The sequence below is a fragment of the Scyliorhinus torazame genome, chromosome 11, assembly GCF_047496885.1.
Source record: "Scyliorhinus torazame isolate Kashiwa2021f chromosome 11, sScyTor2.1, whole genome shotgun sequence".
NCBI lineage: Eukaryota > Metazoa > Chordata > Chondrichthyes > Carcharhiniformes > Scyliorhinidae > Scyliorhinus > Scyliorhinus torazame.
In genome coordinates, this window is record NC_092717.1 from 70773311 (window position 1) to 70789619 (window position 16309).

Sequence of the window (16309 nt, forward strand, 5' to 3'; positions counted from 1 at the left end):
GTACGAAAGTACTATGTTTCAGTGTATAAATATGTCACCACCAAATTTCCCCTTCAGGACGAATTGCTGCTACATGCATGAGTGGCAAATCCAAGGGGGAGGATGGAGGGAATCTTTACATCAGTTTGTTACTTTGCAAAGCGATTCCATATCATAGAAGATGTTCTGGATTATTTAGAAGTGGAATTTGCTCAATTTCAGGTAGACTCATTGGAAGGTATTGCATTAGACAGGCGATCAGATGAAGTTTGGGTGGATATCTCCCAGCTGAGGGGAAAATCAACCAGTGAGCTGAAGTATCGTCATCTTCCAAAAATCATGCTGGCAGTCTTGTCAATCGCACATATAGTAACATAGAACATAGAACGCCGAAGATGAATGAATCTTCAGTCTGATCAGGAAGAACTCCACTGAGTTTCGTCCCAGTTTAGGAACTGGGACACTTTCTGACTTCTTCACCCAGAAAGTCTACGCTCAAGCCAAAGGATAGTGCTGTCATAAAATGCAATTCAATGCAAAACTGCTTGATAAGTGTAAAAGAGTGTAAAATATTCATCCCGAAGTAAGCCCGAGGTAAACTCTGAAATTAAGATGAAAGCAGGTGGTTGTAACACTGTCTGACAAACGCAAAAGAGCTGCATTAGTAAGGTTGAACTGAGATCTGATAGTGGTGTAAGGACAATTTTGAACTTCACGTCAAAAGGTGAATGTTTTGTTCACATTTTTCATTCTTAGATTTACTGAATGTTTGAAACTTAATTTGAAATACCCACTCATGATGATGTACATGCATGTAAAAGCATTGGATTTGCATTTTCCATTTGTGTTTTAGATTTGTGTAAGAAAGATGTAAAGATGTACTTCAGATTGGTGGGCATTTTATTTTTGAAATTAAAATACTGATTTTACTGTCAAAATACTGATTTGTGGTACCTAGAATACTGATTTTTGTTGGGAATGGTTAGCAGCTCTGGATATCACAGGCATCGGTACTTGGGCCCCGACTATTCACTATATATCAGTGGTTTGGATGAGGGAATCAGATGTAATATTTACAAGTTTGCTGATGACACAACACTTAAACCTAGCTTTTTGGCACTGCTTTTGACATCTACCCTAATATCTCCCATATGGCTGATTTCTTTGGTGACATTCCATGACGCACCTTGTAATCTGTTACTGCATTAAATATGCCCTTTAAATGCAAGTTTTTTGTTCACCTTTCTGTTTTCTGCCACTATTACCTGTGGAGCTGTGTCATGATGTGGGAACCAGTCAGATGGTTCCATTTACTGTGTTGAAATAACTATGGGTACAACTGATTTGAGCAAATGACTGAAATATTTATCGAATTAATCCTATGAGAGGTGTCTGAGTTGCTTCAATTTGAAAGGCTTGTATGGAGGAAATTTGTTTGTCACTTGCTCCAGAAGGAAAGCATTTCAGGAAAATGGCAGGAGAAAGTAACAAAGGCAACCTTCATGAGTCTCGGTGACCTATTTAAAATCACACAAATTGGCAATAAGCTCAAGGAGCACAAGAATTTACTTTCGGCAATCAAGTAAAATGACCTTGATTTTAAAAAAAAAAAAAAAGCTGCTTTCATGCAGTTGTGATTTCATGGTAGTTTAAACTGCTTCCGGATAAATATGTATAACGTTCAGCAAAACCTGTAGCAATATGAAAGAGAACAAGTACCTTAATTACAAGCTGAGACATGATGAGAAGTGGAAGTTTTATATAAGTAGGGATTTTTCTTGACTGTAGAATCTTTTAAACTTACATTTTGTCTTAGTGAACTCTGCAAAATCTTTTACAGACCTTTAAAACAGTGGATGTTAAATGTTTACTCTTGTCTGAGTTTCATTAATTGTGAATGTTTTGATTTGTTTTATCCCTCATTTTATTTCTGAACCTATTTCTCCCTTCAGTGGACAGGAGCACTGATGAATTGCAGTGGCTGCTGGATCTTGTTCAGAATGATGATGTGCCCTACATAAGGTGAGTCTTATCAAACCAATCCTAGATAAGTTCATGGACAAATATGTTCTTCATGGACAAATATGTTTTCTTTAAAAATTCAGTATCTTAATAAAATGCCCCTTTCCTTTGTGGCTGGAAGTATTCAACAAAATATTGAAATATTAACAATATTTGAAAAAAAAGCTATCCCATAAAATATACCTATTTACATAGATACATAGAAGATAGGAGCAGGAGGAGGCCTTTTGGCCCTTCGAGCCTGCTCCACCATTCATCACGATCATGGCTGATCATCAAAGTCAATAGCCTAATCCTGCTTTCTCCCCATAGCCTTTGATCCCATTCTGCCCAAGTGCAATATCTAGCCACCTCTTGAATATATTCAATGTTTTAGCATCAACGACTTCCTGTGGTAATGAATTCCACAGGCTCACCACTCTTTGGGTGTAAAAATGTCTCCTTATATCTGTCCGAAATGGTTTACCCTGAATCCTCAGACTGTGACCCCTGGTTCTGGACACACCCATCATTGGTAGATACATCTTCCCTGCATCTATCCTGTCTCGTCCCGTTAACATTTTATAAGTCTCTATGAGATACCCCCTCATTCTTCTGAACTCCAGCAAGAACAATCCCAACCTGGTCAATCTTCTCATATGACAGTCCCGCCATCCCTGGAATCAGTCTGGTAAACCGCTGCACTCCCTGCTGCAACTGCATGCTTACCTTCTGCGAATGGTGCACAAGGGCACCCAGGTCCCGCTGCACACTCCCCTCTCCCAATTTACAACCATTCAGGTAGTAATCTGCCTACCTGTTTTTGCTTCCAAAGTGAATAACCTCACACTTATCCAAATTACACTGCATCTGCCATTGATTTGCCCACTCGTCCAACCTATGCAGATCATGCTGTAGGATCCCTGCGTCCTCGTCACAATTCACCCTCCCACCTAACTTGGTATCATCTGCAAATTTTGAGATGTTACATTTTGTTCCTTCATCCAAATCATTAATATATATTGTGAATAGCTGGGGTCAAAGCACCGATCCCTGTGGTACCCCACTAGTTATTGCCTGCCAATTTGAAAAGGACCCATTAATGGGGGCAGCACAATAGCATAGTGGTTAGCACTGTGGCTTCACAGCGCCAGGGTCCCCGGTTCGATTCCCAACTTGGGTCACTATCTGTGCACGTTCTCCCCGTGTCTGCGTGGGTTTCGTCCGGGTGCTCCGGTTTCCTCCCACAGTCCAAAGATGTGCAGGTTAGATGGATTGGCCATGCTAAATTGCCCTTGGGTTAGATGGGGTTGCTGGGTTACGGAGATGGAGTGGAGGTATGCACTTGGGTAGGGTGCTCATTCCAAGAGCCGGTGCAGACTAGATGGGCTGAATGGCCTCCTTCTGCACTGTAAAGTCTATGATTCTTTGAATCCTCTCTTCCAACCAGTTTTCTATCCACCAAAATACATTTCCCCCAATCCCACGTGCTTTAATTTTGCACAATAATCTCTTATGCGCGACTTTGTCAAACACCTTCTAAAAGTCCAAATATATCACATCTGCTGGCTCCCCCTGGTTGCATCTTCAAAGAATTGAACAAATTTGTCAAGCATGATTTTCCCTTCATAAATCCATGCTGACTCTGACTGATCCTGCCACTGCTTTCTAAATGTTCCGCTATAAAGCCCTTGACAATGGATTGAGGCATTTTCCCCCCTACCGATTTTAGGCTTAGAACATAGAATTGTACAGCGCAGTACAGGCCCTTCGGCCCACGATGTTGTGCCGAGCTAGTCTGAAACTCAGATCAAATCAACCTACTCCCAATCATTCTAGTGCACTCCATATGCCTATTCAATAACCGCTTGAAAGTTCCTAAAGTGTCCAACTCCACTACCATAGCTGGGAGTGCGTTCTACGCCCCAACCACTCTCTTGAGTAAAAAACCTACCTCTGACATCCCTCCTATATCTTCCACCATGAACCTTATAGTTATGCCCCCTTGTAAAAGCTACATCCACCCGAGGAAAAAGTCGCTGAACGTCCACTCTATCCCTCTCATCATCTTAGACACCTCAATGAAGTCACCTCTCATCCTCCTTCACTCCAATGAGAGAAGCCCTAGCTCCCTCAACCTTTCCTCATAATCCACCAATCCAGGCAGCATCCTGGTAAATCTCCTTTGCACCCTTTCCAATGCTTCCACATCTTTCCTATAATGAGGTGATCAGAACTGCACACAATACTTCAAATGTGGTCTAACCAAGGTCTTGTACAGTTGTAGCATAACCTCACGGCTCTTAAACTCAATCCCCCTGTTCATAAAGGCTTAATAAATAGGCTTTCTTCACTGCTGCATCCACTTGGGTGGCAACTTTCAGAGATCTATGGACATGAACTCCGAGATCTCTCTGTATTAGATAACCCTGTAATCCGCATTGAAATTTGTCCTACCAAAATGAATCACCTTACACTTATCAGGGTTAAACTCCATCTGCCACTTTTCAGCCCAGCTCTGCATCCTATCAATGCCCTCCACATTATCCACCAATCTTGGTGTCATCAGCAAATTTACTAACCCAACCTTCAACTCCATCATCCAAGTCATTGATAAAAATCACAAAGAGCAGAGGACCCAGCACTGATCCCTGTGGTACACCGCTGGTGACTGGGCTCCAGGATGAAAATTTACCATCTACCACCACCCTCTGTCTTCTATGTGATAGCCAGTTACTGATCCAATCGGCAAAAATTCCCTCTATGCCATGCCTCCTTACTTTCTGCATGAGCCGACCATGGGGTACCTTATCAAACGCCTCACTAAAATCCATGTATACGACGACATCAACTGCTCTACCTTCATCTATGTACTTAGTTACCTCCTCAAAGAATACAATCAAACTTGTGAGGCAAGACTTACCCCTCACAAATCCATGCTGACTCTCCTGGATTAAGCTGTATCTTTCCAAATGATCATAAGTCCTATCCCTCAGGACCCTTTCCAATAATTCACCTATGACCGAAGTGAGACTAACGCCTATAATTCCCAGGGTTATCTTGAACAAAGGGACAACATTCGCCTCTCTCCAGTCTTCTGGCACTATTCCTGCAGAGAGTGAGGACATAAGGAGCCAAAGGCTCTGCAATCTCATCTCTCACTTCCCAAAGAATCCTAGGATCTATCCCATCAGGTCCAGGGGGCTGATCTATCCTCGGGCTTCTCAAAATTTCTAACACATCTTCCTTCTGAATATCTACCTCCTCCAGCCTACCAGCCTGTATCGCACTATCCTCCTCAACAATGTGGCCCTTTGTGAACATTGAACAAAAGTATTCATTTAGGACCTCTCCTATATCTTCAGACTCCATGCACACGTTCCCACTACTGTCCTTGACCGGCCCTAACTTCACCTTGGTCATTCTTTTATTCCTCACAAGTGTAAAAAGCCTTGGGGTTTTCCTTGATCCTACCCGCCAAGGACTTCTCATGCCCCCTCCTAGCTCTCCTAAACCCTTTCTTGAGCTCCTTCCTAGCTATCTTGTATCCCTCAAGTGCCCTAACTGAACCTTGTTTTCTCATCCTCACATAAGCCCCCTTCTTCCTCTTGACAAGACATTCAACCTCTTTTGTAAACCATTGTTCCCTCACTCGACCATTTCCTCCCTGCCTGACAGGGACATTCATATCAAGGACACGCAGTATTTGCTCCTTGAACAATCTCTACATCTCAATTGTGCCTATCCCTGACAGTTCCTGTTTCCATCTTATGCTCCCCAATTCTTGCCTAATCACATCGTAATTAACCTTCCCCCAGTTATAACCTTGCCCTGCCGTATGTTCCTATCCCTCTCCAATGCTATAGTGAAAGTCACCGAATTGTGATCACTATCTCCAAAGTGCTCTCCCACATCCAAATCTAACACTTGGCCCGGTTCATTACCCAGTACCAAATCCAATGTGGCCCCACCTCTTGTCAGTCTATCCACATATTGTGTGAGGAAACCCTCCTGCACACACTGGATAAAAACAGCCCCATCCAAACTATTCGAATTATCGTGGTTCCAATCAATATTTGGAAAGTTAAACTCACCCATGACAACTACACTGTGACTACCGCACCTATCCAAAATCTGCATTGCAATCTTTTCCTCCACATCTCTGTTATTGTTTGGGGGCCTATAGAAAACTCCTAATAAAGTGACCGCTCCTTTCCTATTTCTAACTTCAGCCCATCTGTCTCAGTAGATAGATCCTCCTCAAACTGCCTTTCTGCAGCCATTATACTATCCTTGATTAACAATGCCACTCCTCCACCTCTTTTACCACCTTCCCTAATCTTACTGAAACATCTAAACCCCGGAACCTCCAACAACCATTCCTGCCCCTGTACTATCCACGTCTCCGTAATGGCCACAACATCGTAGTCCCAGGTGCCAATCCATGCTTCAAGCTCACCAACCTTATTCCTGATGCTCCTTGCATTGAAGTAGACACACTTCAAACCACCTTGATGCCTGCAGGTCCACTCTTGTGACCTTGGTACCTTCCTCAGTACTGCACTACCCTCAACTTCCTGAACTCCAGCAACGCTATCTCCTGGAGAACAAATCAGTTTCCCATCCCCCTGCCAAATTAGATTTAACCCCCCTGAAGAGCTGTAGCGAATTTCCCTCCCAGGATATTGGTGCCCCTCTGGTTCAGGTGTAACCCGTCCTGTTTGTATAGGTCCACCTTCCCCAGAATGTGCTCCAATTATCCAAGTAACTAAAACCCTCCCTCCTACACCATCCCTGTAGCCACGTGTTTAACTGCACTCTTTCCATCTGTTCCTCACCTCGCTAGCACGTGGCACTGGCAGCAAACCAGAGATGACAACACGGTTTGTCCCGGCACTCAGCTTCCACCCTAGCTCCCTGAATTCCTGTTTTACATCCCCATCCCTTTTCCTACCTATGTCGTTGGTACCGATGTGTACCACGACTTGTGGCTGCTCCCCCTCCCCCTTAAGGATCCTGAAAACACGATCAGAGACGTCACGGACCTTGGCACCCGGGAGGCAACACACCAACCGTGAGCCTCTCCCATTGCCACAGAACCGCCTATCTGTACCTCTAACTATAGAGTCTCCAATAACTAATGCTGTCCTGCTCTCCCCCCTTCCCTTCTGAGCCACAGGGACAGACTTAGTGCAGAGACCTGGTCACCGTGGCTTACCTCTGGTAGGTCGGGGCCCCCCCAACAGTATCCAAAAAGGTATACCTGTTATTGAGAGGAACAACCGCAAGGGATCCCTGCACTGACTGCTTCTTTCCCCTCCTTTTAAATGTCACCCAGCTACCTTCATTCTTAGGAGTAAATACATCCCTGTAGCTTCTATCTATAACCGTCTCTGCCTCCCGAATTATCCTCAGTTCATCCAGCTCCAGTTCCCTAACACGGTCTTTGAGGAGTTGGAGATGGGTGCACCTCCCGCAGGTGAACTCAGCAGGGCCACTTACTGGTCTATAATTCCCTTCTTTCTCTCTACGTCCTTTTTTGAATATTGGAATGCCGTGAGCGATTCTCCAATCTGCAGGGTCAGTTCCAGAGTCTATATTTACTTACCGTTTGTTTATAATGCAGTTATTGCTTTGTAATTCTTTCACAATATATTTTGTAGGATTGGATGTATCTTTTTCAGGGTGGGATCAAGTTCGAATCATAGAATGTACAGTGCAGAAGGAGGCCTTTTGGCCAATCGAGTCTGCACCGGCTCTCAGAAAGAGCACCCTACTTCAGCCCACACCTCCACCCTATCCCCGGAAACCAGTAACCCCTCCCAATCTTTTTGGACACTAAGGGCAATTTAACATGGCCAATCCACCTAACCTGCACCCTTTGGACTGTGGGAGGAAACCGGAGCACCAGGGGAAAACCCAGGCAGGCACGGGGAGAATGTGCAGACTCCGCAGACAGTGACTCAAGCCGGGAATCGAACCTGGGACCCTGGAGCTGTGAAGCAACAGTGCTAACCACTAGTAATGAACTGTTGGAGACAAATCAGCAGAATGGAATTCATATGAGTGAGAATGGATTTTGGAGCCAGCGGTACATGAGGCAGGGTTGAACCAGAAGAGAGTAGGAAAGTGTACAGCTTGTCTGATCGCTTTATTACAGAATCAATGTAGAAGAGACGTCATCCTGAGCAGTAACTGAAGTGAAAGCAGTACAACTAAATTGCACAAAATGTGGCAGTCTCTGCACTGGAGAGACCAAACACAGATTGATTCCAATCTGTAAGGGTGACCCTGAACTTCTGGCCACCTGATCTTTCAATTCTGTGCTCCGTTCCTGCTCTGATCTCTGTCCTCAATCTGCTGAACTGTCCCAATGAAGCTCAATGTAAGCTTGAGGAACAGCACTCATCTTCCAGTTGGGCACTTTATAGCCTTCAGCACTGATATACAGTTCAGCAACTTTAGTTTTGCTTCATTTTCCTTTGTTGGGTTTGGTCTTTCTCTCTAGTTTTACTCTTTTGTACTTTCAGATAGCAGCTGTGCATGATTCAAAAGTACACTTGTTCCTCTGGTATATGTATAATTTCTTTATTAGCCCCATTATCACTTCTTTTGGCATGTCACCATCAACCCTTTAGCATTTAATCTCTCTGACCTTCCATTCTATCACAGACCATTCCGAGTGCTCCTTTTCCCAAACTCTCTCCCTTTTGCTAGCTTAAAACTCATTACATCTCTTAACTCAGCACCACACTGTCACTCAGTAACCCTGTATTACTGACTATATCTTAACTTTTCTCACTTTGAGGAAAGGCCATCGACCAGAAACATGAACACTTCTTTCTCTCTCTGCAGATCTGTCAGACCTGATGAGTATTTTCCCTATTTTCTACCTCTTTTAATTCAAGACCGTTTTTTGATTTCGTTTTCTTGAATGTGTGATTCATAATCCAGCTATTTCCATCACTTTTATTACAAAATATTTCAGTTTTCCTGTTTATTATGCCAAGCTCAGATTCAGTATTACCAGCTGAATCTTGCTGCCAAGTGACACCATGCAGCCCAGTAATTTTATCAGATCATAGAATGATACAGCACAGAGCATGGCCATTTAACCCATCTTTTTTTAAAAATAAACATTTTACTGAGGTATTTTTGGTATAGTAACAACAACAAAATAAACAATATACATGAAACCATAAACATAGTGCAAAAGCCATAAACATAGTACAAAAATCTTTTGTACAGATCCCACCCTTATTACCTATTACCCCCCTATTCTAACCTAAACGACCCCCCCTCCCCAAATCTGCTGACGATTAATTTTCTGCAAAGAAGATGACGAACGGTTGCCACCTCCGGGTGAACCTTAACAGTGAACCTCTCAAGGCAAGCTTAATTTTCTCCATACAAAGAAAGCTCGCCATGTCCGATAGCCAGGTCTCTGACTTCGGGAGCTTTGAGTCCCTCCATGTCAATAGTATCCGTCTCCGGGCTACCAGGGAAGCAAAGGCCAGAACATCTGCCTGTTTCTCCTCCTGGATTCCTGGATCTTCCGACACCCTGAAAATCGCCACCTCTGGACTCAGCGCCACCCTTTCATTTAACCCATCTTAAGGTCTATCCCAATCACTGCAACTCCCCTGTTTTGTTTCCCCTTTCGCCCTGCAAATTCTTGCACTTCTAGTATTCATCCAATTTTCTTTCCAAAAAAAAAAAAGAAAATTTCTTTTGCACTTTTCATGACCTCCAGAAGTCTCAAAATGCATTGCAGCTAATAAAGAACTTTTGAAGTGTAGTTACTGTTGTAATTTTGTTTTTATTTATTCATTCACTGGATGTGGGAGTCGCTGGCTAGGCCTGAATTTCTCACCCATCCGTGATTGCCTTGAGAAGGTGGTGGTGAGCTGCCTCCTTGATCCCCTGCAGTCCCTAAGGTGTAAGTACACCCAGTGTGCTACTAGGGAGGGAGTTCCAGGATTTTGACCAGGATAGTGAAAGAACAGCGGTATATTTACAGGTCAGGATGGTGAGTGGCTTGGAAAGTAACTTCCAGGTAGTGATGTTCCCAGGTATTGCTGCACTTGTCCTAGCTGGTAATGGTCGTGGGCTTGGAAGGCGCTGCTGAAGGAAGTGCTGCCATCTCCAGTTCCTCCAAGACCGAGTTAGGGAACTGGAGCTGGAGTTGGAAGAACTTCGGATCATTCGGGAGGCAGAAGGGGTCATAGATAGCAGCTTCAGGGAATTAGTTACACCAAAGATTGGAGATAGGTGGGTAACTGTAAGAGGGACTGGGAAAAAGCAGTCAGTGCAGGGATCCCCTGCGGTCGTTCCCCTGAGAAACAAGTATACCGCTTTGAATACTTGTGGGGGGGGGGACTTACCAGGGGTAAGCCATGGGGTACGGGCCTCTGGCACGGAGTCTGTCCCTGTTGCTCAGAAGGGAAGGGGGGAGAGGAGCAGAGCATTAGTAATTGGAGACTCTATAGTCAGGGGCACAGATAGGAGATTTTGTGGGAGCGAGAGAGACTCACGTTTGGTATGTTGCCTCCCAGGTGCAAGGGTACGTGATGTCTCGGATCGTGTTTTCCGGGTCCTTAGGGGGGAGGGGGAGCAGCCCCAAGTCGTGGTCCACATTGGCACTAACGACATAGGTAGGAAAGGGGACAAGGATGTCAGGCAGGCTTTCAGGGAGCTAGGATGGAAGCTCAGAACTAGAACAAACAGAGTTGTTATCTCTGGGTTGTTGCCCGTGCCACGCGATAGTGAGATGAGGAATAGGGAGAGAGAGCATTTAAACACGTGGCTACAGGGATGGTGCAGGCGGGAGGGATTCAGATTTCTGGATAACTGGGGCTCTTTCTGGGGAAGGTGGGACCTCTACAGACAGGATGGTCTACATCTGAACCTGAGGGGCACAAATATCCTGGGGGGGGAGATTTGTTAGTGCTCTTTGGGGGGGTTTAAACTAATGCAGCAGGGGCATGGGAACCTGGATTGTAGTTTTAGGGTAAGGGGGAATGAAAGTATAGAGGTCAGGAGCACAGATTTGACGTCGCAGGAGGGGGCCAGTGTTCAGGTAGGTGGTTTGAAGTGTGTCTACTTCAATGCCAGGAGTATACGAAACAAGGTAGGGGAACTGGCAGCATGGGTTGGTACCTGGGACTTCGATGTTGTGGCCATTTTGGAGACCTGGATAGAGCAGGGACAGGAATGGATGTTGCAGGTTCCGGGGTTTAGGTGTTTTAGTAAGCTCAGAGAAGGAGGCAAAAGAGGGGGAGGTGTGGCGCTGCTAGTCAAGAGCAGTATTACGGTGGCGGAGAGGATGCTAGATGGGGACTCTTCTTCCGAGGTAGTATGGGCTGAAGTTAGAAACAGGAAAGGAGAGGTCACCCTGTTGGGAGTTTTTTATAGGCCTCCTAATAGTTCTAGGGATGTAGAGGAAAGGATGGCGAAGATGATTCTGGATAAGAGCGAAAGTAACAGGGTAGTTATTATGGGAGACTTTAACTTTCCAAATATTGACTGGAAAAGATATAGTTCGAGTACAATAGATGGGTCGTTTTTTGTACAGTGTGTGCAGGAGGGTTTCCTGAAACAATATGCTGACAGGCCAACTAGAGGCGAGGCCACGTTGGATTTGGTTTTGGGTAATGAACCAGGCCAGGTGTTGGATTTGGAGGTAGGAGAGCACTTTGGGGACAGTGACCACAATTCGGTGACGTTTACGTTAATGATGGAAAGGGATAAGTATACACCGCAGGGCAAGAGTTATAGATGTGGGAAGGGCAATTATGATGCCATTAGACGTGACTTGGGGGGGATAAGGTGGAGAAGTAGGCTGCAAGTGTTGGGCACACTGGATAAGTGGGGCTTGTTCAAGGATCAGCTACTGCGTGTTCTTGAGAAGTCTGTACCGGTCAGGCAGGGAGGAAGGCGTCGAGCGAGGGAACCGTGGTTTACCAAGGAAGTGGAATCTCTTGTTAAGAGGAAGAAGGAGGCCTATGTGAAGATGAGGTGTGAAGTTTCAGTTGGGGCAATGGATAGTTACAAGGTAGCGAGGAAGGATCTAAAGAGAGAGCTAAGACGAGCAAGGAGGGGACATGAGAAGTATTTGGCAGGAAGGATCAAGGAAAACCCAAAAGCTTTCTATAGGTATGCCAGGAATAAGCGAATGACTAGGGAAAGAGTAGGACCAGTCAAGGACAGGGATGGGAAATTGTGTGTGGAGTCTGAAGAGATAGGCGAGATACTAAATGAATATTTTTCGTCAGTATTCACTCAGGAAAAAGATAATGTTGTGGCGGAGAATGCTGAGCCGCAGGCTAATAGAATAGATGGCATTGAGGTACGTAGGGAAGAGGTGTTGGCAATTCTGGACAGGCTGAAAATAGATAAGTCCCCGGGACCTGATGGGATTTATCCTAGGATTCTCTGGGAGGCCAGGGAAGAGATTGCTGGACCTTTGGCTTTGATTTTTATGTCATCATTGGCTACAGGAATAGTGCCAGAGGACTGGAGGACAGCAAATGTGGTCCCTTTGTTCAAAAAGGGGAGCAGAGACAACCCCGGCAACTATAGACCGGTGAGCCTCACGTCTGTAGTGGGTAAAGTCTTGGAGGGGATTATAAGAGACAAGATTTATAATCATCTAGATAGGGATAATATGATCAGGGATAGTCAGCATGGCTTTGTGAAGGGTAGGTCATGCCTCACAAACCTTATTGAGTTCTTTGAGAAGGTGACTGAACAGGTAGATGAGGGTAGAGCAGTTGATGTGGTGTATATGGATTTCAGCAAAGCGTTTGATAAGGTTCCCCACGGTAGGCTATTGCAGTAAATACGGAGGCTGGGGATTGAGGGTGATTTAGAGATGTGGATCAGAAATTGGCTAGCTGAAAGAAGACAGAGGGTGGTGGTTGATGGGAAATGTTCAGAATGGAGTACAGTCACAAGTGGAGTACCACAAGGATCTGTTCTGGGGCCGTTGCTGTTTGTCATTTTTATCAATGACCTAGAGGAAGGCGCAGAAGGGTGGGTGAGTAAATTTGCAGACGATACTAAAGTCGGTGGTGTTGTCGATAGTGTGGAAGGATGTAGCAGGTTACAGAGGGATATAGATAAGCTGCAGAGCTGGGCTGAGAGGTGGCAAATGGAGTTTAATGTAGAGAAGTGTGAGGTGATTCACTTTGGAAGGAATAACAGGAATGCGGAATATTTGGCTAATGAAAGTGTGGATGAGCAGAGGGATCTAGGTGTCCATGTACATAGATCCCTGAAAGTTGCCACCCAGGTTGATAGGGTTGTGAAGAAGGCCTATGGAGTGTTGGCCTTTATTGGTAGAGGGATTGAGTTCCGGAGTCGGGAGGTCATGTTGCAGCTGTACAGAACTCTGGTACGGCCGCATTTGGAGTATTGCGTACAGTTCTGGTCACCGCATTATAGGAAGGACGTGGAGGCTTTGGAGCGGGTGCAGAGGAGATTTACCAGGATGTTGCCTGGTATGGAGGGAAAATCTTATGAGGAAAGGCTGATGGACTTGAGGTTGTTTTCGTTGGAGAGAAGAAGGTTAAGAGGAGACTTAATAGAGGCATACAAAATGATCAGGGGGTTAGATAGGGTGGACAGTGAGAGCCTTCTCCCGCGGATGGAAATGGCTGGCACGAGGGGACATAACTTTAAACTGAGGGGTAATAGATATAGGACAGAGGTCAGAGGTAGGTTCTTTACGCAAAGAGTAGTGAGGCCGTGGAATGCCCTACCTGCTACAGTAGTGAACTCGCCAACATTGAGGGCATTTAAAAGTTTATTGGATAAACATATGGATGATAATGGCATAGTGTAGGTTAGATGGCTTTTGTTTCGGTGCAACATCGTGGGCCGAAGGGCCTGTACTGCGCTGTATTGTTCTATGTTCTATGTTCTAAGGAACCTTGGTGAGTTCCTACAGCGTATCCTGCAGATGGTGCACGTGACTGCCACTGTTCATTGCCGGTGGAGGGATTGGATGTTTGTGGAAGGGGTAGTAATCAAGCGAGCTCCTTTGGCATGAATGGTGTTGAGCTTCTTGAGTGTTGTTGGAGCTGCACTCATCAAGGTAAGTGGAGTGTATTCCATCACACCCTTGTAGACGGTGGACGGGACCAGAAGCTGAATTGTTGCCTTCCCAGCCTTTGACCCGTTCTGGTAGCCACAGTATTTATGTGGCTAGTCCAGTGAGTTTCTGGTGAATGGCAACCCTCAGGATGTTGATAGTGGGGGAATCAGCTATGATAATGCCATTGAATGTCAATGGACGTTGGTTAGATCCTCGCTTAAGACCAGAAGACATAGGAGCAGAATTAGGCCAATCGGCCCATCGAGTCTGCTCTGCCATTCAATCATGGCTGATATTTTCTCATCTCCATTCTCCTGCCTTCTCCCCATAACCCCGATCCTCTTCTTAATCAAGAACCTATCTATCAGTCTTAAAACACTCAATGATTTTGCCTCCACAGCCTTGTGCGGCAAAGAGTTCCACAGATTCACCACCCTTGGCTGAAGAAATTCCTCCTCATCTCTGTTTTAAAGGATCATCCCTTTAGTCTGAGATGGTTCTAGTTTTTCCTACAAGTGGAAACATCCTCTCCTCATCCACTCTATCCAAGCCTTGCAGTATTCTGTAAGTTTCAATAAGATCCCCCCCATATCCTTCTAAACTCCAACGAGTACAGACCTAGAGTCCTCAACTGTTCCTCATACGACAAGTTCTTCATTCCAGGGATTATTCTTGTGAACCTCCTCTGGACCCTTTCCAAGGCCAGCACATCCTTCCTTAGATGCGGGGCCCAAAACCGCTCACAATACTCCAAATGGGGTCTGACCAGAGCCTTATTCAGCCTCAGAAGTACATCCTTGGTCTTGTATTCTAGCCCTCTTGACATAAATGCAAACATTGCATTTGCCTTCTTAACTGCCGACCGGACCTGCACATTAACCGTAAGAGAATTGTGAACAAGGACTCCCAAGTCCCTTTGTGCTTCTGATTTCCTAAGCATTTCCCCATTTAGAAAACAGTCTATGCCTAAATTCCTCCTTCCAAAGTGCATAACTAACACTTTTCCACATTGTATTCCATTTGCCACTTCATTGCCCACTCTCCTAGCTTGTCCAAATCCTTCTGCAGCCCCCTTGCTTCCTCAATTCTACCTGTCCCTCTACAGATCTTTGTATCATCTGCAAACTTAGCAACAGTGCCTTCAGTTCCTTCTTCCAGATCATTAATGTTTATTCTAAAAGGTTGTGGTCCCAGCACTGACCCCTGAGGCACATCACTTATCACCGGCTGCCATACTGAAAAAGACCCCTTTATCCCCACTCTGCCTGCTGCCAGTCAGCCAATCCTCTATCCATGCCAGGATCTTACCCTTAACACCATGGGCTCTTAACTTATTAACAGTATCCTATGCGGCACCTTGTCAAAGGCCTTCTGGAAATCTAAATAAATCATGTCCACTGGTCCTCCTTTGTCTAACTTCCTTGTTACTTCCTCAAAGAACTCTAACAGATTTGTTAGACATGACCTCCCTTTGACAAAGCCGTGCTGACTCAGTCCTATTTTACCATGCACTTCCAAGTACTTTGCAATCTCATCTTTAATAACAGACTCTAAAATCTTACCAATGACCGAAGCCAGGCTAATCGACCTATAATTTCCCGTCTTCTGCCCCTCCGTTCTTAAACAGCTGTGATACATTAGCCACTTTCCAGTCCTCTGGGACCCTCTTGTAGGATATAGTCATTGCCTGTCATAAAATCATAGAATTTACAGCGCAGAAGGAGGCCATTCGGCCCATCGAGTCTGCACCAGCCCTTGGAAGGAACACCCTACCCAAGCCCACACCTTCACCGTAGCCCCACCCAACCCTTTTGGACACTAGGGGCAATTTAGCATGGTCAATCCACCTAACCTGCACATCTTTGGACTGTGGGAGGAAACTGGAACACCCGGTGGAAACCCACGCAGGCACGGGGAGAATGTGCAGACTCCCCACAGACAGTGACCCAAGCCGGGAACCGGACCTGGGACCCAGGAGCTGTGAAGCAACTGTGCGAACCATTGTGCTACCATTCTGCCTGTCACTTATGTGGCGCGAATGCTACTTGTCACTTGTCAGCCCAAGCTTGCATATTATCCAGGTCTTGCTGCTTCAGTATCTGAGGAGTCGCGAATAGTGCTGAACATTGTGCAGTCATCTGTAGACAACCCCACTTCTGACCTTATGATGCAACGAAGGTCATTGGTGAAGCAACTGAAGATGCCGGGCCTAGGACACTACCCTGAGAAACC

At 45.4% G+C, this 16309-nt stretch overlaps 1 protein-coding gene across 2 annotated transcripts in view; it reads left to right on the top strand.

Moving 5' to 3' along the window:
* Nucleotides 1–16309, top strand: part of taf2 (TAF2 RNA polymerase II, TATA box binding protein (TBP)-associated factor) — a 298552-nt gene that overhangs the window by 220090 nt on the left and 62153 nt on the right. For both annotated transcript variants that reach the window (XM_072467396.1, XM_072467397.1), the window contains exon 21: nt 1932–2001. In XM_072467396.1, the coding sequence (XP_072323497.1) occupies nt 1932–2001 (70 nt within the window). The remainder of the gene's footprint in view (nt 1–1931; nt 2002–16309) is intronic.